Consider the following 23,534-nt stretch of genomic DNA (forward strand, 5'->3'; position numbering starts at 1 on the left):
AAGGCAGACACTTAACTGACTGAACCATCCAGGAGCCGCTTCCAAACTGCTTTCTATGCACCTATACATGTACATATTAAGTTTTTTTTTTTTACAAATGTGGGATTGAACTGTACATACTATTTCTAACTTTTACAAATTAGTATATTCTCATCTTTCAATTATAATTAAGGTAGATATGTGTCATGTTAATGACTGCACTACATTAGGCATTTAGATTATTAGAATTTTGCTATTATAAATTTACTGAATTTTATTTATACCTTTGCACACCTAGCAGATTATTGTATTCAGATAAATTCCTAGGATTGAAATTGCTGAGTTAATATTTAAAGACTGTTACAAAGCACCACATTGCTCTTTAGAAGATTTGTACCACTTTACACTTCCACTAGAAGATGTACATGATGAGAATGCCTACTTCTCTGAGCACTCCCCAACGTTTGGTGGTATTATTTTTGATCCTTGATTTTAGAAGTAAAAAAATTTGTACACATGCATAAGTGCATAGAAGAAAATCTGGAAGGCTATAAACCAAAATGTAAATGGTAGTTATCTCTTGGTGGTATTACAGGCATTCTTAAAGTTTTCTGTGTTTGAATTTATAATAGAGTATTTATGGAATTGAACATACTTTAATGTTTATTCATTACTTATATTTTTGTTGTGAATTGCCTCTTGGTAACATTTGGGTATAAGCACTTTCTATATATTAAAGATGTTAACTCTTTGAATACTCATTCATTCCATGTGTATTTTTGACCGCATGCCTACTGTGTGCCAGGTACTTCTCTAAGTACTTGGGAAATACCAGAACAGACATTAAAACAAAAAGACATTAAAAATATACCAGTTTTAGGGATGCCTGGGTGGCTCAGTCATTAAGCGTCTGCCTTCGGCTCAAGTCATGGTCCCAAGGTCCTGGGATCGAGCCCCACATTGGGCTCCCTGCTCAGTGGGAAGCCTGCTTCCCCTTCTCCCACTCCTCCTGCTTGTGTTTCCTCTCGCTATGTCTCTCTATTTCAAAAAATAAAATCTTAAAAAAAAATACCAATTTTATAGTATATTTGAAGGGAAAAGTGCTAGAAAAAAAACAACATGATAAGGAGGGTAAATGGGTAAGCTGAAGGGAATGGTCAGTGTGGGTCTCACTGAGGAGGTATAAGATCTGGGTGAAGACTTGAAGGAGGCAGTTAGCCATGTACATTAGGAGGAAGAGGATTTCAGGTGGAGGCTGCACGAGTGTAAAGGCACTAAGGTTGGAGCATACCTGTGTTCAAACAGCAGGAAGGAGGCTGCCACGGGGTGAGCAAGATTTTGAGAGAGGTGGAAGGAGATTTTAGAGGGTTATGTTTTAAAAGGTTCACTCTGGCTACCGTGGAGTGAATAGACTGTTGGGAGGCAAGTCTGGAAGCAGGAAGACCCCTTAGGAGGTTGGATTATCAAAGGGGTAAGGTAGATGGAGAATAGAAGAGCACCAGGGCCTCATGTTGGGGCACTTCAATGTTAAGTTGGGGAGAGGAGGAATAGACATGGAGACTAAGGATTAGTGGCTGGAGGAAGGAAGACAACAGTGTGTCAGAAGCCACATAAAGAACATATGTAAAAGAACAGAGAGGGATCCAATTGTGTCAAATAAAATGAGGACTAAGAAGTGACCATTGGAATTAGCGTAGGTTAGGTTGTTGGTAACCCTGACAAGTGGTTTTGGTGGAAGTAGGAGGAGGCACAGTGGTGTAGGAGAGTGAGTTTAGGAGAGAATGGGAGGTTAGTTTTGGAGATGGTGAGTGTGCTGCAAAAGGCAACCAAGAAATGGGGCTGATACCTGGTGAGTATAGTGGATCAAGAGAAGTTTTTCTTTTTTCCTTTGTGGAGGGAGAGGTTGATGCAAGTTTATGTGGTAATAGGAATGATCTGAAACAGAAAAGTCTGATTATGTAGAAAGAAGAGACTTGCTAGAGCAACACCTTTACAAAAATAAGAGGCCAGGATCTAATGTGTCGTGGAAGGAATGACTAGAGAGGTAGGACCATGGATAACTCCTTTGTATTAACCGGTGGGAAGGCAGAATGTGTAGGTACATGGTCGTCTGGTAAGAATCTGTGGAGGTTGTCTTTTCTGTACTTAGGGTCTCTCAGTGCAGTAGGAGGCATGACATCAACTCAGGGTAGAGGGGCAGTAGAGAGATGTAACAGTCAAGGGAGTGTGGGAGAGTGAACAGAGAGGGAAATTAGTGCCATTGTCTGACAGCATCAGGAGTCCCACTCGAGGGTCATGGTCATGAATTTACTGTGATTGTGATGTTTTCTCCAACCACATTCAGCTGTAGGGGTGCTAGCAAGATGTGAGGGGAGAGTTGGGTTTAACTGGGCTTGTAGTCTGATGAAAGCGATGAGGGATAAGGAAGTTGAGGGTGTGTGATGATTGGCCATGGGATTTAGGTTAAGGAAGAGGAGAGGATAGCAGAAGGGTGAGGGAGTGTGAGATGTGGTGATATGAGTGGATTGGAGGCTTGGGTTGCATCAAAGGATTATAGAGTTGAGGTACTAAGGAAGATGCCATGAAGGGGTCATAGGTGACTCCAGGCTAGAAGGCTTTATTGAGGATGATCTGGAAGTTGTACTGAGGGGACATGCTGATGGAGACACACATTCCATCTCCGTGCCCAGTGATTCCAAGGCTGTGGGAGAGACTGATAGTCTTCATTTGCCAGTGTTTAAGGGAGGCAGTGTCCTCACAGGACATCCAGGTTTTCCCTAAAACGGTGAGGTAAAAGGGATGTTCATAGGAAGGGTTCAGAAATAGCAAGATTTTGCTGATCCAGGGTTGGTTTTTTGGGCTGGGTAGGGGGGAATGTGCTTGTGGATCTTTGAATGTCAGGAGTAAGGAGTCCTGGGCTTATTGAAGGGCATCATGAAGTTAGTCCCATTGAACTGATTTTGGCAATGAGACGTTAGACATGGGGGGAGGGGAGGAGAATATTGGAAGTAACCTCTTGACTCTTTGATGTGGGCCAGAAGGTCTGGGAAGTGGTCTTGTCGATCCTGTTAATGGAAGATAGACAACCTGGTAAGCCGTAGTCCTAGATGAAGTGTACTGGTCTCACTCTAGACTTTCATTGGGTAGAGGTGATGCTTTGGGGCTATTCCTTGCCTCCATTGAGTAGTCTGAAGATTTGGGTTGTTAGTCTGAGAGCCTGGACTTCCTATGGCTGCTTGTGATGGTGGGTACACAGCCTGCAGAGGCATGCTCTTAGCCCTGTGTGGAGGATGGCTTCTGTGGCTCCTTCTGGGGGAGGGTGGAATTTATGTTTTGAAAATATCCTTATTCTGACTTTGGAATTAATGAATATTTTAGCTGAGGATAGGATTTAAAGGTAAAAATAACTTTCACAAAATTTTGAAGGCGTTGCTACATAGTGTGAGAAGCCTGATGTCATTTTGATTCTTGACCATTTGTATCTGAACCTTTTCTTTCTGGAAACTCTTAGAATCCTCTGAGTCCTTGGTGGGTGCTCCCCCCCACCCCCAAATAAATTCTAATTGGCATCAATCCAGAGATTTGTGTGCTTTAGTTCTAGATAATTAATTATTCGGTAATTTTCTATTTTTCTTCCTTTCTGGGACTACTGTTTTGGATTGCCTGGGTTGATCTATTTCCACTATTTTTTTTCCCTTTTCCTTTTTTGTTTTTGTTTTTCTTTTGTTTCAGTGCAAGTAGACAATGTTCTAGATAAAGTTCCTAATTTCTTCCATACCCTTCTATTAAATCATTTGGCAGTCATAATTTTGAGAGCTCTTTTTTCTGGTCTTTCATTTTTTTATAATGGTTCCTTTTTGTGGATATAAGAGCGACTTCAATGTTTTCTGAGAATTCTAATTGAGGTTTTTCAAAGTTATATAAATTATCCTTGTCTCTGGGGTTGTTTACTTTGTTCATCTTTATTTTTATCTCTCAAGCTGTTCCTTCTCCTGCATCTGATTTACGGCTGTCTTCTAGGTTGCTAGTGTGGGCTAGTGGGTATCCAGATCTCATTTCTGTTAGGTCTTCATGTGAGCTGGGCAGTCCTCATGGCCAGCTTCACTTTCCGAGTTCCATGCTGGGTGGTTAACACTGCTATCACCACCATAACTTCATTGTGCACAGGCGTTTCATATGCCTTTTCTGGAGAAGAGCCTTCCTAGGTGTGCAGCGTCATGTTGACACTGCTTTTTTGTTTGTGTGGGTTGTGGAGCGGGAGTGGAGCACTGCCCAGTGCGGGCATCTGATAGGCTTTCAGTCATCCCCTCCCTTTGGACTCCCTCTGGACTCCCTCCTGCCCTCCTTCCTACTGTAGTCAGGAAACATTTCTGCAGTTCTTCCTGGCAGATTTGTTTTCTGCTTCCAGGCCCTTTTGTTCTTGTCTGGACCATGCTTTTGTTTTTCCTGCATACCCCGTCTGCTTTTCAGATTCTAGAATCTGAGGTAAGCTTGGGCTAGGAGTGGTGGCTCTCATCCAGATTGCTTCACTTTTATAGATGTCCTTATTGTCATTTTCATGCAGTTCTAGAAGTTACTCTTGCCACTTTTACTTGAAGCTTATTTAACTTAATATTTGACTTAGTTTGAAGAATTTTGATGGGCTAAACAAGTGATAGCTATAGTTTTGAGGAAGTGGATTTAGGGGGAGGTGGTTAATTTAACTGGCTCTGTTATCATAAAGTTCTAATGGTCACACTACAGTTGACCCTTGAACTGCATGGGTCCACTTATATGCAGATTTGTTTCAGTAAATACATAGTACTGTAAATGTATTTTCTCTTTCTTATGATTTTCCTTTTTTTTTTTTTTAAAGATTTTATTTATTTATTTGAAAGAGAGACAATGAGAGATAGAGAGCACGAGAGGGAAGAGGGTCAGAGGGAGAAGCAGACTCCCCGCTGAGCAGGGAGCCCGATGCGGGACTCGATCCCGGGACTCCAGGATCATGACCTGAGCCGAAGGCAGCCGCCTAACCAACTGAGCCACCCAGCACCCTCTTATGATTTTCTTAATAACATTTTCTTTCCTCTAGCTTTATTATAAGAATACAGTATATAGTACATATACAAAGTGTGTCTTAATTGACTGTATATGTTATTTGTAAGGCTTTCAGTCAACAGTAGTTCAATTAAGTAGTTAAGTTTTTGGGGAGTCAGAAGTTAGACATAGATTTCCAATTAGGCAGGAGGTCAGTGTCCCTAACCCCCATCTTGTTCAAGGGTAAAGTGCACATGTTCTTCTTGGAGTGGGGGGCTTTGAAATATGAACCCAAATGTCATGATTTCTTTTTTATTTATTTCATGTCGCCATTTTGCCTCCCTACCACCTTTTTTTTTTTTTTTTAAATATGTCACCTAGGGACCTTTACTGTCTTTTTTTCCTTTTTCATTTTCTCATTTATTTGAAATATAATTGACATATAACATTAGTTTCAGTTGTGCAATGTAATGATTTGATATTTGTATATACTGTGAAATGATCACCACAATAAATCTAGTTAATATCTGTCACCTTACATAGTTTTCAGAATTTTTTTTTCTTGTGATAAGAACTTTTAAGATTTACTCTCTTAGCAACTTTCAGATATGCAGTACAGTGTTATTACCTATAGCCACCATACTATACATTATATCCCTATGACTTACTTATTTTATATCTGGAAGTTTTTAACTTTTGACCCCCTTCCCCCTTTTCTCCTGCCCCTGATCCCCTACCTCTGGGAACCATTAATCTGTTCTCTGTATCTATGAGCTTAGTTTTTTCGTTCTTATTTTTAGATTCTGCATATAAATGAGATTATGTGGTATTTGTCTTTCTCTGTCTTACCATAATGCCCTTAAAGTCCATCCATGTTATTGCAAATGGCAAGGATTTACTTCTTTTTTTATGGCTGAATAATATCCCATTGTGTTATATATATACAAAATTTTTTTTATTCATCTGTCAGACACTTAGGTTGCTTCCATCTTGGCTATTGTAAATAATGCTGCAGTGAACATGGGGGTGCCATATATCTTTTTGAGTTAGGGCTTTAGTTTTCTTTGGATAAATACCCTGACGTGGGATTGCGGGATCATATGGTAGTTTTTATTTTTAATTTTTGAAGAACCTCCATACTGTTTTCCATAGTGACTGCATCAATTTACATTCCCAGTTCACATCCCAGCACTGCACATCCTCACCAACACTTGTTATTTCTTGTCTTTTTTGTTTTTTTATTTATTTTAATTTATTTTTTTAAAGATGTTATGTACTTGTCAGAGAGAGAGTGTGCGCGCACAAGCAGGGGGAGCAGCAGGCAGAGGGAGGAGTAGACTTCCTGCCGAGCAGGGAGCCCGTGCGGGGCTTGATTCCGGGACCCTGGGATCATGACCTGAGCCTAAGTCTAGTGCTTCACTGACTGAGCCACCCAAGCATCCCTCTTGTCTTTTCTATAGTAGTTATTATAACAGGTGTTAGGTGATGTCTCGTTGTGGTTCTCATTTGCCTTTCCCTGATGATTAGTGACATTGAACATCTTTTCATGTACCTATTGGTCATCTGTATGTCTTTGGAAGAATATTTAGATCTGCCCATTTTTAATCATATTGTTTGCTTGTTTGCTTTCTGTTTTTGTTTTTGCTCTTGAGTTGTATGAGTTCTTTATATATTTTGGATATTAACCCTTTATCAGATCTGATTGGCAGATATTTTCTCCCATTCTGTAGACTGCCTTTTCATTTTGTCATTTTCCTTTGTTGTGCACACCCCCACACCTGTTTTTCTCTTTCTTCTATCATACAACTTTGTATCCACTTACAGTCTTTCCACCTACCTCTACCCTCTCTTTTACTCAGCTTCTGTTTGATTGGGATGAAACTTTCCTATATCTACCTATAAATGCACCTTTGGATTGAGCTGATGGTAAATGGCTTTCTATGTATTACAGCCCCAATACAGAGATGGAGAACCTGGGAGGTAAATTAAGAGTTGGGAGTTGCCTCAGGCACAGAGGGTTAGCACTTGGAATATATGGAAGGATTATCTTCTTTTCATCCATCCTGGTCAGATTTAAGCCTATCCCTAGATACCAGTTTGTCAGATGATGAATTTATTGTGTTTAGAGGCCTTTTTCTAAAAAGTTCATCCCCCTCTTGCTGGCAGAAGGCTGTGGTGAGCTGCATCAGACCCACGAGCTTTTGTAGAAGATTGGGAGGAAAATGGCCTTTAAGGAAAAACATTGGCATACATATATAAAACAACAGAGATACAAAGATGGGGACAAGGCCAGTGGCAGGGGCTAAAAGTAAAACTTTTAAAGCATTTCATATTCAGAGAATCAGCTTTTTGGCAAATACACTAGTATCCTTTAAGTCTGTTTTGTTTTTAGAAAGCTGAGTTTTTCTCCACATATGATAGATTCAGAGATACTTATTTGGAAAAGAAAAAAAACCCTCATTTTATCACTTAAGAGGCAGAATAGCAATATGATACTGTATTTGATTTTGGTAGACTGTGTATCTCTGGACCCAAAATGATGTGCAGTCCCCAGGGTACCTACAGTGGAGCCAATTATAGTTTCTGGCTGGTCCTAGAAATTTTTCTTTTCACTGTATCCATTTTTTTTTTCTTTTTGGGAGATTAAATACACAACTGATTAATGAATATTTTATTGATTTACCCAAGGTAACTAACATTTAGTCATTATTCTGTTCCCTCATGAAAAGTTCTATCTCTAAGAAAAAGAATCATAAAGAAAGTCAGCATTTGTCAGTTGCTGTTCTTGAAGAGTCTACTTTGCAAAGTGATATAGCAAGAACAGAAGAGGAGCAAGTTAAAACTGCAAAACCCTTTCAGAGCCAAGATCCTGTTGATAGGATTTCACCACTGGAACAAGTGCAAGGTACTAAACTTTCAGAAATTACTTTCTAATGTATATATTTCAATTTCCTTTCTTGTTTATTTATCTTTGGTATTTATCTTAAGCTACAATACGGTAAACTGAAATCACTTATGGTTTGGCATTTACCCATTAATATTTTTACAGGAAATGGTCTCTTGATTAATCTTTTTTTTATTAATAACATAAATGTATCACAGGTCTGTGATTCATCAGTCTTACACAATACACAGTGCTCATCACAACACATACCCTCCCCAGTGTCCATCACCCAGCCACCCCATCCCTTCCACCCCCCTCCACTCTAGCAACCCTCAGTTTGTGTCCTGAGATTAAGAGTCTCTTATAGTTTGCCTCCCTCTCTGGTTTCATCTTGTTTCATTTTTTCCTCTCTTCCCCTATGATCCTCTGCCTTGTTTCTCAAATTCCACAAATCAGTGAGATCATATAATAATTGTCTTCTCTGATTGACTGACTTTGCTTAACATAATACCCTCTAGTTCCATCCACGTCGTTGCAAATGGCAAGATTTGATTTTTTGATGGCTGCATAATATTCCATTGTGTGTGTGTTTGTGTGTGTGTGTGTGTGTATACATACCACATCTTTATGCATTCATCTTTTGAGGGACAGCTGGACTCTTTCCGTAGTTTGGCTATTGTGGACATTGCTGCTATAAACATTGGGGTGCAGGTGCTCCTTTGGATTACTACATTTGTATCTTTGGGGTAAATACCCAGTAGTGCAATTTCTGGGTCATAGGGTAGCTCTATTTTCAACTTTTTGAGGAAGCTCCATACTGTTTTCCAGAGTGGCTACACCAGCCTGCATTCCCACCAACAGTGTAGGAGGGTTCCCCTTTCTCCACATCCCCGCCAACATCTGTCGTTTCCTGACTTGTTAATTTTAGCCGTTCTGATTGGTGTGAGATGGTATCTCATTGTGGTTTTGATTTATATTTCCCTGATGCTGAGCGATGTTGAGCACTTTTTCATGTGTCTGTTGGCCATTTGGATGTCTTCTCTGTGGAAATGTCTGTTCATGTCTTCTACCCATTTCTTTTTATTTTTTATTTTTTAAAGATTTTATTTATCCATTTGTCAGAGATAGAGAGCACAAGCAGGGGGAGCAGTAGGCAGAGGGACGGGGAGAAGCAGGCTCCCTGCTGAGCAAGGAGCCCGATGTGGGACTTGATCCTAGGACCCTGGGATCATGACCTGAGCCAAAGGCAGACGGTTAACCGGCTGAGCCACCTAGGCATCCCGACTTCTGCCCATTTCTTGATTGGATTATTTGTACTTTGGGTGTTGAGTTTGGTAAGTTCTTTATAGATTTTGGATACTAGCCCTTTATCTGATATGTCATTTGCAAATATCTTCTCCCATTCTGTTGGTTGTCTTTTGGTTTTGTTGACTGTTTCTTTTGCTGTGCAAAACTTTTTATCTTGATGAAGTCCCAATAGTTCATTGTTGCCCTTGCTTCCCTTGCCTTTGGCAATGTTTCTAGGAAGAAGTTGCTGTGGCTGAGGTGGAAAAGGTTGCTGCCTGTCTTCTCCTCAAGGATTTTGATGGATTCCTGTCTCACATTTAGGTCTTTCAGCCATTTGGAGTCTATTTTTGTATATGGTGAAAGAAAATGGTCCAGTTTCATTCTTACGCATGTGGCTGTCCGATTTTCCCAACACTATTTGTTGAAGAGACTGTCTTTTTTCCATTGGATATTCTTTCCTGCTTTGTTGAATATTAGTTGACCATAGAGTTGAGGGTCTGTTTCTGGACTCTCTATTCTGTTCCATTGTTCTCTGTGTCTGTTTTTGTGCCAGTACCGTACTGTCTTGATGATTTCAGCTTTGTAAAGAACTTAAAGTCCAGAATTGTGATGCCACCGGCTTTGGTTCTCTGTTTCAGCATTCCTCTGGCTATTCGGGCTCTTTTCTGGTTCCATACAAATTTTAGGGATTATTTGTTCCATTTCTGTGAAAAAAGCTGATGGTATGTTGATAGGGATTGCATTAAATGTGTAGATTGCTTGATGTAGCATAGACATTTTAAAAGTATTCTTCCAATCCATGAGCATGGAACGTTTTTCCATTTCTTTGTGTCTTCCTCAGTTTCTTTCATCAGTATTCTGTAGTTTTCTGAGTACAGGTTCTTTGCCTCTTTGGTTAGTATTATTTCTAGGTATCTTATGGTTTTGGGTGCAGTTGTAAATGGGATCGACTCCTCTTTCTTCTGTCTCACTGTTAATGTATAGATGTGCAACTGATTTCTGTGCATTGATTTTATATGCTGCCACTTCCCTGAATTCCTTCTAGTAGTTTTGGGGTGGAGTCTTTTGGGTTTTCCACATAAAGTATCATATCATCTGCAAAGAGTGAGAGTTTGACTTCTTTGCTGATTCAGATGCCTTTTATTTCTTTTTGTTGTCTGATTGCCAAGGCTAGGACTTCTAGTACAATCTTTTGATTGGGGCATTTAGTCCATTTACATTCAGGGTAACTATTGAAAGATATGCATTTAGTGCCATTGTATTGCCTGCAAGGTGACTGTTACTGTATATTGTCTCTATTCCTTTCTGGTCTGTGTTACATTTGGGCTCTCTTTTTGCTTGGAGGACCTCTTTCAATATTTCTTGTAGGGCTGGTTTGGTGATCACAAATTCTTTTAATTTCTGTTTGTCCTGGAAGCTTTTTATCACTCTTTCTATTTTCAGTGACATCCTAGCTGGATAAAGTATTCTTGGCTGCATATTTTTCTCATTTAGCAGCCTGAATATATCATGCCAGTCCTTTCTGGCCTGCCAAGTCTCTGTGGATAGGTCTGCTGCCAATCTAACGTTTCTACTGTTGTAGGTTACAGACCTCTTGTTCTGAGCTGCTTTCAGGATTTTCTCTTTGTCTCTGAGATTTGTAATTTTTACTATTATATGTTGGGGAGTTGACCTATTTTTATTGATTTTTGAGGGGGGTTCTCTATGCCTGTTTCCTTTCCCAGATTAGGGAAATTCTTTGCTATAATTTCCTCCAATATACCTTCCGTCTCTCTCATTCTTCTTCTGGGATCCCAGTTATTCTAATATTGTTTCACTTTATGGTATCACTTATCTCTTGAATTCTCTCCTTGTGGTCCAGTAGTTGTTTATCTCTCTTTTTCTCAGCTTCTTTGTTCTCCATCATTTTGTCTTCCATATCACTAATTCTCTCATTTATCCTAGCAGTTAGAGTGTCCATTTTTGATTGCACCTCATTTATAGCCTTTTTGATTTCCACTTGGTTAGATTTTATTTCTCCAGAAAGGGATTCTCTAGTGTTTCCTATGCTTTTTTCCAGCCTAGCTAGTAATCTTTATAATCGTTATTCTGGACTCTAGTTCCGACATCTTACTAATGTCCATATTGATTAGGTCCCTGGCAGTTGGTACTGCCTCTTTTTCTTTTTTTTGAGGTGAGGTTTTCTGTTTTGTCATTTTGTCCAGAGAGGAATAGATGAACAAGAGAACAAATTGCTAAAAGAGTAACAACGACTGCAGAGAAATATACACTAAATGAATCAGAAGAGACCCGAAAGTGGGGGGAAAAGGGAAAAAAAAAAAAAAAGAATATGATCAGGCTTGTGAGTAGAACAGAGCCATACACTTGATTTTGGGTGTATTTTGGTCTTTTAGATGAAACTGCATCCCAAAATTTTAAAGTAAGAAAAACTTATATATAAATACACACACATAAAAATAAGGTTAAATACAATGAAGGGATGGAATATGACTAGAAAAATGAAAATTAAAGATTTTAAAAAATAATAAGTCAGTTGAAATAAGAAGGAAGAAAAATTAAAAAATATGTGATCGGCTAGGTGACTAGAATAGAATCATACACTAGATTTTGGGTATATTTTGGTCTTTTAGAAACTGCAGAAACTAAGAAAATCTTATATATATATATACCAACAATAAGGTTCAGTACAATGAAGGGTTAGAATATGACTGTAAAAATGAAAATTAAAGGGTTTTTAAAAAGGAATTGATAAGTTGGTTGAAAAAGGAAAGAAGAAAAATTCAAAAAAGAAAAGAAAATTTAAGAAATTAAAGTTGAAAAACTAAGGAATCATGGGAAAAAAGCCGTGACTTCTTTGTGCCGTATTCCCCTAGCGCTGGAGTTTTGCAGTTCTCATGGATCGCTAAACTTGGTCTTGGCAGTATATTCTTGCTGATCTTCTGGGGGTGGGGCTGTTGCATTGATTCTCAAATGTCTTTGCCCCAGGTGGAATTGCAGTGCCTTTGCCAGGGTCCAGGCTAAGCAGTCTGCTCCGGTTTGCTCTCGGTAGCTCTTTTCCCTGAAGGCTTTCAGCACAGCTTTAGAGGGTAAGAATGAAAATGGCAGTCTCCCAATCTCTGGCCCCAGAGGAGCCGAGAGCTTGGGGCCCCATTCAGTGAGCCCCCAGAGAAAAGCCGTCAGTCACTCCTGTCTCCCTGGTCTCTGGCCACACTCCGTGCTTACCCGGCCTATGACCAAGCATTTCTATCTCTGGCACACAGCCCTGTTTGGAGTCTCCAAACCCAGCTGATTTCCTGCAATGGGCTCTCATGAGGCTCCTCCCAGGGGAGGAAGGGGAGTCTCCCCGGATCTGCCGCTTGTTGGGTCCCTGCTTGAAGAGCAAGGGCCCTACTGTGCTGCGGATCATGGTTTATGGCAACCCCAAGCTGAGAGCCCACTCCTGGGCTCACTCTTTGCAGCCGGCTTCCCTGCTCTGATACCTGGGAGCTCTGCCACACTCAGGCACCCCCAGTCTTTCAGTGACCCCGAGGGTCCTGAGACCACACTGTCCCAGTGAGGGTTCCACCCCCCACCCCCTCTGGTTAGCCACCAGAGTGACGTCCCTCACCGGAGCTGACTTCTAGAAGTTCTGATTTTGTGCCCTTACGCTCTGTCACTTGCTGGTACCCGGCTGACAGAATGCCTCCCCCTTCCCCTCTCCCCCTCCGAGTCTGTCTTTCCATATAAGCCTCAAATTCACTTCTCTGTGTGTCCTACCTTGCAGAAAGTGGTCACTTTTCTGTTCATAGAGTTGCTGCTATTCTTTTCTTCGATCTCCTGTTGAGTTTGTTAGTTGTTCAGAATGGTTTGATAGCTATCTAGCTGAATTCCTGGTACCAGACAAAAGTTAGGTCTCCTACTCCTCTGCCATCTTGGACCACCGTCCTCTTGATTAATCTTTTAATTGTCTTCACTGATTAAGCTGAAAGCTCCTTTCCTTTGGAAACCATGCTGTCAGATGGCCGCAGTACATGTCGTGTTTAAGACACACCTTTCACACTCCCCCCCCCACTGCCCAATTAATTGATATTACCACTAGTCATTTTTGTTCCTAAATTTATTTTGTATAAATTGGTGAATTATAAATTCTAAAATTATTGTTTCTAAGAAAACCAAGTTGAATGCTTTGGAGTCATTTGAACAGTTGTTTTCAAATTTAGGGGAAGATTGTAAGAAATAAATAACTTAAAGGCTCTGCTTTCAGATTGCTTCTAAGTACTGTATGTTCTCTTTTGTCAGAGAAATTAAAGCTAAATATTTTTAAACTGTGTATTGTATTCTTATGTAGTGAAGATAGCATGTAATTCCAAATTGTGGTTCAGTACTTAGCCCATATTACAGGATTAATGAATGAATGTACTTTGTATGTTTTTGTTAAAAACCTTAGTGGCTGTTTGTATTTCTCTTGATGAAAAGTGTTAAATATGTATGAAAGTAGTGAGAATGGTATTAACTCCTCACACAAACAATAAAAGAAAAAATTGGTAAATTGGACTTCATTGAAATTGAAAACTTTCGTGCCTCAAAAGACTTAAAAGACTGAAAAGGCAGCACAAAGATGGAAGAGAATATTTGCAGATCGTATATAGTAAGGGACTGGCATCCAGATTTTAGGTCTTCCAGTTCAATAAAAAAACACTGTAAAATGGACAAAGGTTTTCAATAGACATTTGTCTAAAGAAGTTGTAAAATGGCCCATAAACACATGAAACAATGTTCAACATCTTTAGTCATCAGGGAAATGCAAATCAAAACCGTGAGATAATTGTTTTACACCTATTATAATAGCTATAATCAAGAAGTTGGGAAATAGCAAGTGTTGGTGAGGATATGGAGAAATTAAAACTCTCATTCATTGCTGGTGGGTATGTAAAATGAGGCAGTTGTTGTGAAAGTAGTTTGACTGTTCTTCAAAACATTAAACATAGCACTATCATATGAGCCATCAGTTCCAGTCCTAGGTATATACCCAAGAGAACTGAAAACATGTCTACACAAAAACTTGTACCTGAATATTCATAGCAGCATTAATCACAATAGCGATAGAGTGGAGACAACTCAAATCATGAATGGATAAATAATATGTAGTGTGTCCATATGGTGGAGTATTACTGAGCCATGAAATGGAGTGAAGTATTGATGTGTACTATAATATGGTTGACCTTTGAATACATTAGGCTAAGTGAAGGAAGACAGATACAAAAGGCCACATGTTGTAAGATTCTGTTCGTCCACAGACATCTGTAGACACCGCATTGGCAAATCCATAGAGACGGTAGATTAGTGGTTGCCAGGGGAAGGGGAGAATGGGGAATGACTGCTAATGGGTACAGTGTGTGTTTCTGGAATGATGAAAATATTGTGGCATTAAAGAGTGCTGATGGTTGCACAACCTTGAGAATATACTAAAAACCACTGTTTTGAATGCTTTAAGAAGGTGGTGATTTCATGGTATGCAAATTTTATATCCGTTAAGAAAAACTCATATACTTATCCCACAATCTCAGGTAGTATAAGATTTAGTCATGTTTGCTTTTTCCCTTCTGTTTTTTTATTACTTTTCCTGATATTTTAAAATTCAAGTATTGTTTTATTCCTACATATTTTAGTATGCATCTCTAAAAATACAGATATTTTCTTACATAACCACAGTGCTGTTAACACTGTAACAGAATTAACAGTTCTTTTATTATCATATAGTACTCTAGTCCATGTTCATTTTACTAATCATCCAGGTTAGTTTGCTTGAATTGGAGTCCAAAGAAGGTTACCTTATGTTACGTTGTATTATTTGTTGTGTGTCCTAAGTCAGTTCCTGTTGAAAAAAACTCAGTCCGTCCCCTGTAGAGTGTTCCATGATTTGGATTTGTCTGTATGCTTAGTCATGCTGTCATTTTTCTTGTTTCTCTCTTCCCTATATCCTCTATAAAGGAAAAGTTAGCTTTAAAGGTTTGATTAGATTCATATTCAGGGTTTTTTGGCATATTGGTATAATTTTTCATATTTCTCCACCCTGACAGTTTTTTAATTAAATTGACCAGTGATAAGTTCCTATACCATCACTTAAAAGTGCTCTATTCTACTTAGGGGAAAAATGTTTAGTTCATTAATTTGTAATTTTTAGGGGTTACTGGGTATTTAGTTGATAAAATAATTTGGTCTCAGTTATTTTTGTTTTCTCAAACAGACTCACCTGTTGATTTTTGTTTACAACCATGGATGAATAATAAGGAGAACAAGGTAATCTTTTATATGTTACCAATTTCTGGTGTTTTATTAGGAGAGTGAAAGTTTCTATTTTGAATCTGTAAGTGTTAAATAGCAGTAATTTTAGTTAGAAAAATAGCAGAAATCCATGTTACTGCTTCAAGTAATCAGCATGTGAAAGTAGTCTTGGTCTAGGGCTTCCTGTGTCATTAGGACTTCTCCACCTTTGCTCTACTTCATTCTTTGCTGGTTCCCTCTTGAAAGATGGTTCCAGGAGGGTAAGGGCTTCTCTTTGTTTTATTTTATTTAAAGATTTTATTTATTTATTTATTTATGAGAGAGAGAGAGAGAGAGAGAGAGAGAGCACGAGCAGGGGGAGCCGCAGGCAGAGGGAGAAGCAGGTTCCCCGCTGAGCAGGGAGCCCCACGCGGGACTTGATCCCATTACCCTGGGATCATGACCCTGAGCCCAAGGCACACACTTAACTGACTGAGCCACCCAGGCACCCCTCTTTGTTTTGTTTATTGTATCTTGAGTGCCTGGCACATAGTTGGCACTCAGTAATTGAATAATCAGGAGGCTGTCTTCATTGTAGGCAACCTAAGCCTACATTCTTAACTTTCGTCACCAAAAAAGAAGACTGTGAACTTTCTTTGAGGGTAAATTTAAAAAAAAAAAAAAAAAAAAAAGAGACAACAACTCTAATGAGCTCACTTGGGTCATATGTTCTCCCCTATGTAAATCACTGTGCCGAGGGGGTAGATTGGAATAAAATACTGTTTGTTGAGCCTGAACTTAGGTCCGTGTGTGTGTGTGTGTGTGTGTGTGTGTGTGTGTGTGTGTGTGTGTGTGTGTGTACATATACATCAGTGTACATATATATGTCCAGAGAGGAATGCAGCTGATAGCCCCACCAAGTCCACATGATGTAAAAAGAAAGAAGGGGGGCTTAGCAGACCAACAGGTCATGTTCAACATAAACATTTAATAGGGATTTCAGGCCTGGAGTCTGGTATTTATAAAATATAAACAAAAAGGTCTAAAGAATTATTTCAGGTTGGCAATCTGTAGCTTATTTGCCTGTCTCTGTAAAGTTTTGTTGGAACACAGTGATGCCCATTTGTTTCTGTTTTGTTCAGGGCTGCTTTGTGCTACAGTAGCCGAGTTGAGAAGTTGTGACAGAGACTAAGGCTGACAAAACCTGAAATATTTTGCTAGCTGACTCTTTACAGAAAATGTTTGTCGACCCCTGCTCTATACACTTGCTCCTTGTATATAACTACTAACAACTTTCAAATTTGAGAAATGCTTTTAAAGGAAGTTCAAGTGTAGTCAAATTGAAATTTAGAAAGCATGATTTCTTGAACAAGAAGACATGGTTTCTAAAGAGAAAGGACATAACTTTTCTTCATGGTAGGAAATTTATTTTTTTAGAATGACTGAAGAAAATATTAGAAATTATTAATAGTAAGAGAGAAACCATAAAACTGGAAAGCAGCAAAACAAGTATAGGAACATGAGATACTAATAAAAAGGAGATGACAAAGTAAGAGGAAGAGGAAAAGAAATACGTTAGGAAATGTAGACCAGAGGGAGCTACTACTTCAGTTGACACGTGTGTGTGTGTGTGTGTGTGTGTGTGTGTGTGTGTGTCTGGGGGCGAGGGGAGTGGTGAGAATAAGCTCTTTTTAATTTATTTGATTAATTTTTTAAAAGATTTTTTATTTTTTAAGTAATCTCTACACCCAACATGGGGCTAAAACTCACAATCCTGGGATCAAGAGCTGCATGCTTCACTGAGCCAGCCAGGCATCCCAGCTTTCTTACTTTTATTTTTATTTATTTATTTTTATCTATCAATCTATTTATTTATTTATTAAAGATTTTATTTATTTGATAGAGAGTTAGCGAAAGAGGAAACAGAAGCAGGGGGAGTGGGAGAGGGAAAAGTAGGCTTCCTGCTGAGCAGAGAGCCCAATGCAGGGCTCAATCCCAGGACCCTAGAATCATGACCTGAGCTGAAGGCAGACGCTTAACGACTGAGCCACCCAGGCACCTCTCTTTCTTATTTTTAATTAAAGTATAGTTGAGGGGCACCTGGGTGGCTCAGTCGTTGAGCGTCTGCCTTCAGCTCAGGTCATGATCCCGGGGCCTGGGATCGGGTCCCGCATCGGGCTCCCTGCTCAGCGGGGAGCCTGCTTCTCCCTCTGCTTCTCTCTCTCTCTCTCTCTGTCTGTCTCTCATGAATAAATAAATAAAATCTTAAAAAAAAAAAAAAGTATTATTTAAAAAAAAAATAAAGTATAGTTGATATTACAATGTTCTCTTTAGTTTCAGGTATACAACAAAGCAGTTAACAACTTTAAACATTATTATTTTTTTTTAAGATTTTATTTATTTGTCAGAGAGATAGAGAGCACGCACACACAAGCAGGGGGAGCAGCAAAGAGAGAAGCATGCTTCCTGCTAAGCTGGGAGCCTGATGTGGCACCCGATCTCAGGACCCAGGGGTCATGACCTGAGCCGAAGGCAGTCACTTAACCAACTGAGCCACCCAGGTGCCCAACTACTGTATACATTATAAATGCTCTCCACCAGAAGTGTAGTTACCCTCTGTCACCATGCAAAGTTATTACAATATTACTGACTGTATTCTCTATGTATTACTTTTCATCCCTGTGACTTATATATTTTATAACTGGGATTTTGTACCTCTCATTCATCTATTTCACCCATCGTTTCACTCTCTCCCCTCCAGGAACCACCACTTTTTTCTCGGATGTGTTTGAGTCTATTTCTGTTTTTTTGTTCATTTGTTTTTTTTGTTTCCACACCTTTAGATCTTTATGAGCATGGTTCAGCACTGTTCTCTACAAGTATGCAATTGTATGGAGAGCCCTTGTTTTTATCTTAAAAATTGTGTATTTTGCAATCTAATTTTAAAGATGGTATTGTCTGATATATACTAAGATTTTGAAATAAAGTTGACATGTAGAAGGCAACGTTACCTTTTATTCTGGGCCTTGAATGCCCTTAACATACTGCTGTGTGCTGTTAGGATTATATTGTCCCTGGGTTGAGAAGCAGAAAAATCAGTGATTTCAATGTAGATTGCAGAGTCCAACTTGACTGTTGTCTTCACTTCCTACCCCAAGCCTTGTATTGTTCAAATTCAGTTGGGTATTAGTGTACTAACTATATTACTAGGTCTTCTGAGCTTGTGCGTTCAATTTGAGATGTTAAATTTTAACAATGTCTCAAGTGGGTGGGTCAGGGGAGGAAAGTGGAATGGGGGCAGGAAGAAAGTTATTGATACACATAAAACAGCTAGACCTTCATTGCCTAAATTGTGAATTACAAATACTGATCACATTGGTGGTCTTTTTTGCAACCTTGTAGTGTGGTCTTCAAAGTAGTGAGTTTGCTTCTGTGACTTGGCATTTTATTTCTTACAGATTATTATTCCTCTTGCTCGAAAACATTTTGAAGACAAGAATCCACACAATGACTTAAGCCACACTAGTTTATTAGAAAACGAGAAACTTACATCACTGACAAGCTTGGAGGATTCTTCTGGTACTGTAAAGTGACTTGTGTTTTCCTAGTCTCCAAGTCTTTCTACTTCTTTGTTTCAGTAGTTACTATGCCAGCTTTTTGTTTGTCTTCTGTACCTCCTCCCTACCAGCACTCACATGGCACTTCTGTTGAGTGATGGAATTTTTGAAAACTTATTTATTATGAATCCTGATATGATTATGCTCATCCCTCAGTTTATTATCATTAGGGTACAGAATATAAAGCTCTATGTCAAGAAATTGGGGGGATAATGAAATATTTAGTCTCTCCTCTCTGAAAGTTCTGCCAAGTGAGAGAAGAGATGCACAGCTAACCCTCTGACTACCTTAAGTATACCTCAACAGTACAAATTGTGCAGGAATCATAGGAGGATGACAAATTAGTTCTGATTGAGGAAAGTATCTGTGAAGCTTTCTTAAAAGGGGATGCAGTTTTTCCTTTTTTATGAAAAGACCCATGATAGGCCTTAACATAGATTTAGAAAGAGAATTGTATTTCAGGAAGCAGGACAGCTTCTGTAAAGGTGCTATGGTGGGGGCATTTTAGACCATGTTTGGAGAATAGTTAAACTTGCGGTTTTGTGTGGCAGGTTTACAGCACCTGTAGGAAGCTATTTTGGGAAATAAACTCAGGCAAATAGGAAGGGACCAAATTAATTGTAGCTTTGAAGGCCAGGCTGATGAGCTGAGTGGGATAAATAATTATAAATTCATGATAGGTTTTGCTGCCAAAGTGTTTAGATATTTTTGGATTATAGAATTGTGAATAAGGAATCATTGACTGAATTCATACAGACCTTTGTTTTAGTAGGCTAGGTTTTTTAAGGCTCTTAATGCTGATTGCAAAATTATCCTCTTGAAAAGGCAGTGACAAGTTATAATACCATTACTAGTGATTGAGAGTTCTAGTTTTACCCTGGCCTTGCTGGGCTGGGTGTTAGAACATTAAAAACCACTGGTACTATTTTGCTTATTTACAGCTTTTTGGTTTGATGAAAGTTGAATAATTTTTATTCCTATCTATTGGTAGTCAACTTTGCTATATATTTTTTTCCTTAGTTGCTTCTTTCTCAAGATCAGATATTGTTTGAAGTTTCACTTTATACTTAATCATTAGTTCACCTAGAATTTGTTTTTACTTCTCCTGTGACAGGCTTATCTGTCCCTTTTTGATAGTTGCCCATTGGCACACCATTTTCTGTCTTGCTTTTTTAAAAGATTTTTATTTTTTTGTTAGAGAGAGAAAGAGTGTGTGCACAAGCAGGGGAAGTGGCAGGCAGAGGGAGAAGCAGGCTCTCAACTGAGCGGGGAACCTGACGTGGGACTTGATCCCAGGACCCTGGGATCATGACCTGAGCCGAAGGCAGACACTTAACTGACTGAGCCACCCAGGTGTCCCAGCACACCATTTTCTGAATAATTGTGGCGCCTGGGTGGCCTTTTTCCCACCGATCTTTGATGCCACTGATCTTTGATGCCACATTTATTCCAACTTTTGCCATATGCCAGAATTTTTTTCTGTGCTATTCTCTCAAGGAAGATTAAATATTTAGTTTGTATTAGAAGGTTCACAATGATTTATAGTTGAAATTATAAATAGTATTTTTATTACAGATGTTAAAACAAAATCACATGGACTATTGACCCATGTGTTTTTATCAACCTTTTTTAAAAATTTTAATTACAGTATAGTTAACATACAGTGTTATATTAGTTTCAGGTGTACAATATAGTGATGTACCAGTTTTGTACATTACTCAGTGTTTATCATGTTAAGTGTACTCTGGTTCACATATTTCACCAGTTCCCCACCAACTTCCCCTTAGGTAACCATCAGTTTGTACTCTAGTTAAAAGTCGGTTTCTAGGTTTATCTCTCTTTCTCTCTCTCTCTTCCCCCCCACTTTGGTTGTTTGTTTTATTTCCTAAAATCCACATGAGTGAAATCATATAGTATTTGTATTTCTCTGACTTATTTTGCTTAGCATAATACTTTCTAGCTCCATCCAAGTTGTTGCAAATGGCAAGATTTTATTTTCTTTAAAAAATTTTTTTTAAACGTTTTTATTATTTATTTATTTGAGAGAGAAAGAGAGGACAAGTTGGGGGCGGCGGTGCAGACATAGAGGCAGACTCCCGCTGAGCAGGGAGCCTGAGATCATGACTTGAGCTGAAGGCAGATCCTTAACCAACTGAGCCACCCAGGTGCTCCAAGATTTTATTCTCTTTTATGGCTAATATTCCCCTATGTGTGTGTTTGTGTGTGTACCACATCTTATTTATCCATTCACCTGTTGACACTTGGGCTGCCTCCATAGTTAGGCTGTTCTAAATAATGAGGCAATAAACATAGGGGTGCATGTAGACTTTGAATTAGTGTTTCCTGTTTTTTTTTTTTTGGATTGGGTTAAATTTATTTTCCCTCTTTAAAATTTCTAAAAATTTTTTTTTAAGATTTTTATTTTTATTTATTTGACAGAGACACAGCGAGAGAGGGGACACAAGCAGGGGGAGTGGGAGAAGGAGAAGCAGGCTTCCCCCTGAGCAGGGAGCCCGACATGGGGCTCGATCCCAGGACCCTGGGATCATGACCTGAGCCGAAGGCAGACGCTTAATGACTGAGCTACCCAGGCGCCCCTAAAATTTCTAAAATTTTTTAAGTTTAAATTCAATTAATTAACATGTAGTGTATAATTAGTTTCAGAGGTAGAGTTCAGTGATTCATCAATTGTATATAATACCCAGCGCTCATTACATCACATGCCCTCCTTAATGTCCATCACCCAATTACCCCTTCCCCACCCCCCTCAGCAGCCCTGTTTGTTTCCTATGATTAAGTCTCTTATGGTTTGTCTCTCTCTCTGATTTTGTCTTGTTTTATTTTTTCCTCCCTTCCACTAGGCTCCTCTGTTTTGATTCTTAAATTCCATATATGAGTGAGATCATATGATAATTGTCCTTCTCTGACTTATTTCAACTCAGCATAATACCCTCTAGTTCCATCCATGTCATTGCAAATGGCGATATTTCTTTTTTTGATGGCTGAGTAATATTCCATTGTGTATATATACCACATCTTCTTTATCCATTCATTTGTTGATGGACATCTGGGCTCTTTCCATAGTTTGGCTATTGTGGACATGCCATAAACATTGGGGTGCACGTGCCCCTTCGGATCACTACATTTGTGATCACTAGTAGTGCAATTGCTGGGTTGTAGAGTAGCTATTTTCAACTTTTTGAGGAACCTCCATACTGTTCTGCAGAGTGGCTGCACCAGCTTGCATTCCCACCAACAGTGTAAAATTCCCCTTTCTCCGCATCCTCGCCAACATCTGTCGTTTCCTGACTTGTTAATTTTAACCATCCAACTGCTGTGAGGTGGTATCTCAATTTGATTTTGGTTGTATTTCCCTGATGCCAGGTGATGTGCAGCATTTTTTTAAACTTTTCATGTGCCTGTTGGCCATTTATACGTCGTCTTTGGAGAATTTCTGTTCATGTCTTCTGCCCACTTCTTGATTGTATTATTTGTTCTTTGGGTGTTGAGTTTGATAAGTTCTTTATAGATTTTGGATACTAGCCCTCTATCTGATATGTCATTTGCAAATATCTTCTCACATTCTGTCGGTTGTCTTCGTTTTGTCAGCTGTTTCCTTTGCTGTGCAAAACTTTTTGTCTTGATGAAGTCCCAATAGTTCATTTTTGCCTTTGTTTCCCTTGCCTTTGGAGATGTGTCTAGCAAGCAGTTGCCGTGGCCGAGGTCACAGAGGTTGCTGCCTGTGTTCTCCTCTAGGTTTTCGATGGATGCCTATCTCACGTTTAGGTCTTTCATCCATTTTGAGTCTGTTTTTGTATATGGTGAAATGAAATGGTCCACTTTCATTCTTCTGCATGTGGCTGTCCAATTTTCCCAACACTGTTTGTTGAAGAGACTGTCATTTTTCCACTGGATGTTCTTTCCTGCCTTGTCAAAGATTAGTTGACGATAGAGTTTTAAGGGTCCATTTCTGAGTTCTCTGTTCTGTTCCACTGTTCTTTGTGTCTGTTTTTGTGCCAGTACCATACTGTCTTGATGATCACAGCTTTGTAATAGAGCTGGAAGTCCGGAATTGTGATGCTACCAGCTTTGGTTCTCTGTTTCAACATTCCTTTGGCTATTCGGGGTCTTTTCTGGCTCCATACAACTTTTAGGATTATTTGTTCCATTTCTGTGATAAAAGTTGATGGTATGTTGATAGGGATTGCATTAAATGTGTAGATTGCTTGAGGTAGCATAGACATTTTAACAGTATTTGTTCTTCCAATCCATGAGCATGGAACGTTTTTCCATTTCTTTGTGTCTTCCTCAGTTTCTTTCATGAGTATTCTGCAGTTTTCTGAGTACAGGTTCTTTGCCTCTTTGGTTAGGATTATTTCTAGGTATCTTACGGTTTTGGGTGCAGTTTCTGTTTCTTCTGTCTCATTGTTAATGTATAAATGTGCAACTGATTTCTGTGCATTGATTTTATGTGCTGCCACTTTCCTGAATTCCTGTATGAGTTC

The 23,534-nt window shown here is 39.1% G+C and overlaps 1 protein-coding gene across 4 annotated transcripts in view; it reads left to right on the forward strand.

The window, feature by feature from the left end:
• Positions 1 to 23,534, forward strand: part of LOC114198079 (nucleoporin SEH1) — a 175,495-nt gene that overhangs the window by 40,221 nt on the left and 111,740 nt on the right. For all 4 annotated transcript variants that reach the window (XM_088019612.1, XM_028089353.2, XM_028089356.2 and 1 more), the window contains 3 exons: positions 7,728 to 7,903; positions 15,396 to 15,448; positions 18,871 to 18,991. In XM_088019612.1, coding sequence (XP_087875738.1) covers positions 7,728 to 7,903; positions 15,396 to 15,448; positions 18,871 to 18,991 — 350 coding nt within the window. The remainder of the gene's footprint in view (positions 1 to 7,727; positions 7,904 to 15,395; positions 15,449 to 18,870; positions 18,992 to 23,534) is intronic.

This window comes from Eumetopias jubatus, unplaced genomic scaffold (genome assembly GCF_037043125.1).
Source record: "Eumetopias jubatus isolate StellerSeaLion01/CBP00866 unplaced genomic scaffold, mEumJub1_p1.0 scaffold_16, whole genome shotgun sequence".
Taxonomy (NCBI): Eukaryota; Metazoa; Chordata; class Mammalia; order Carnivora; family Otariidae; genus Eumetopias; species Eumetopias jubatus.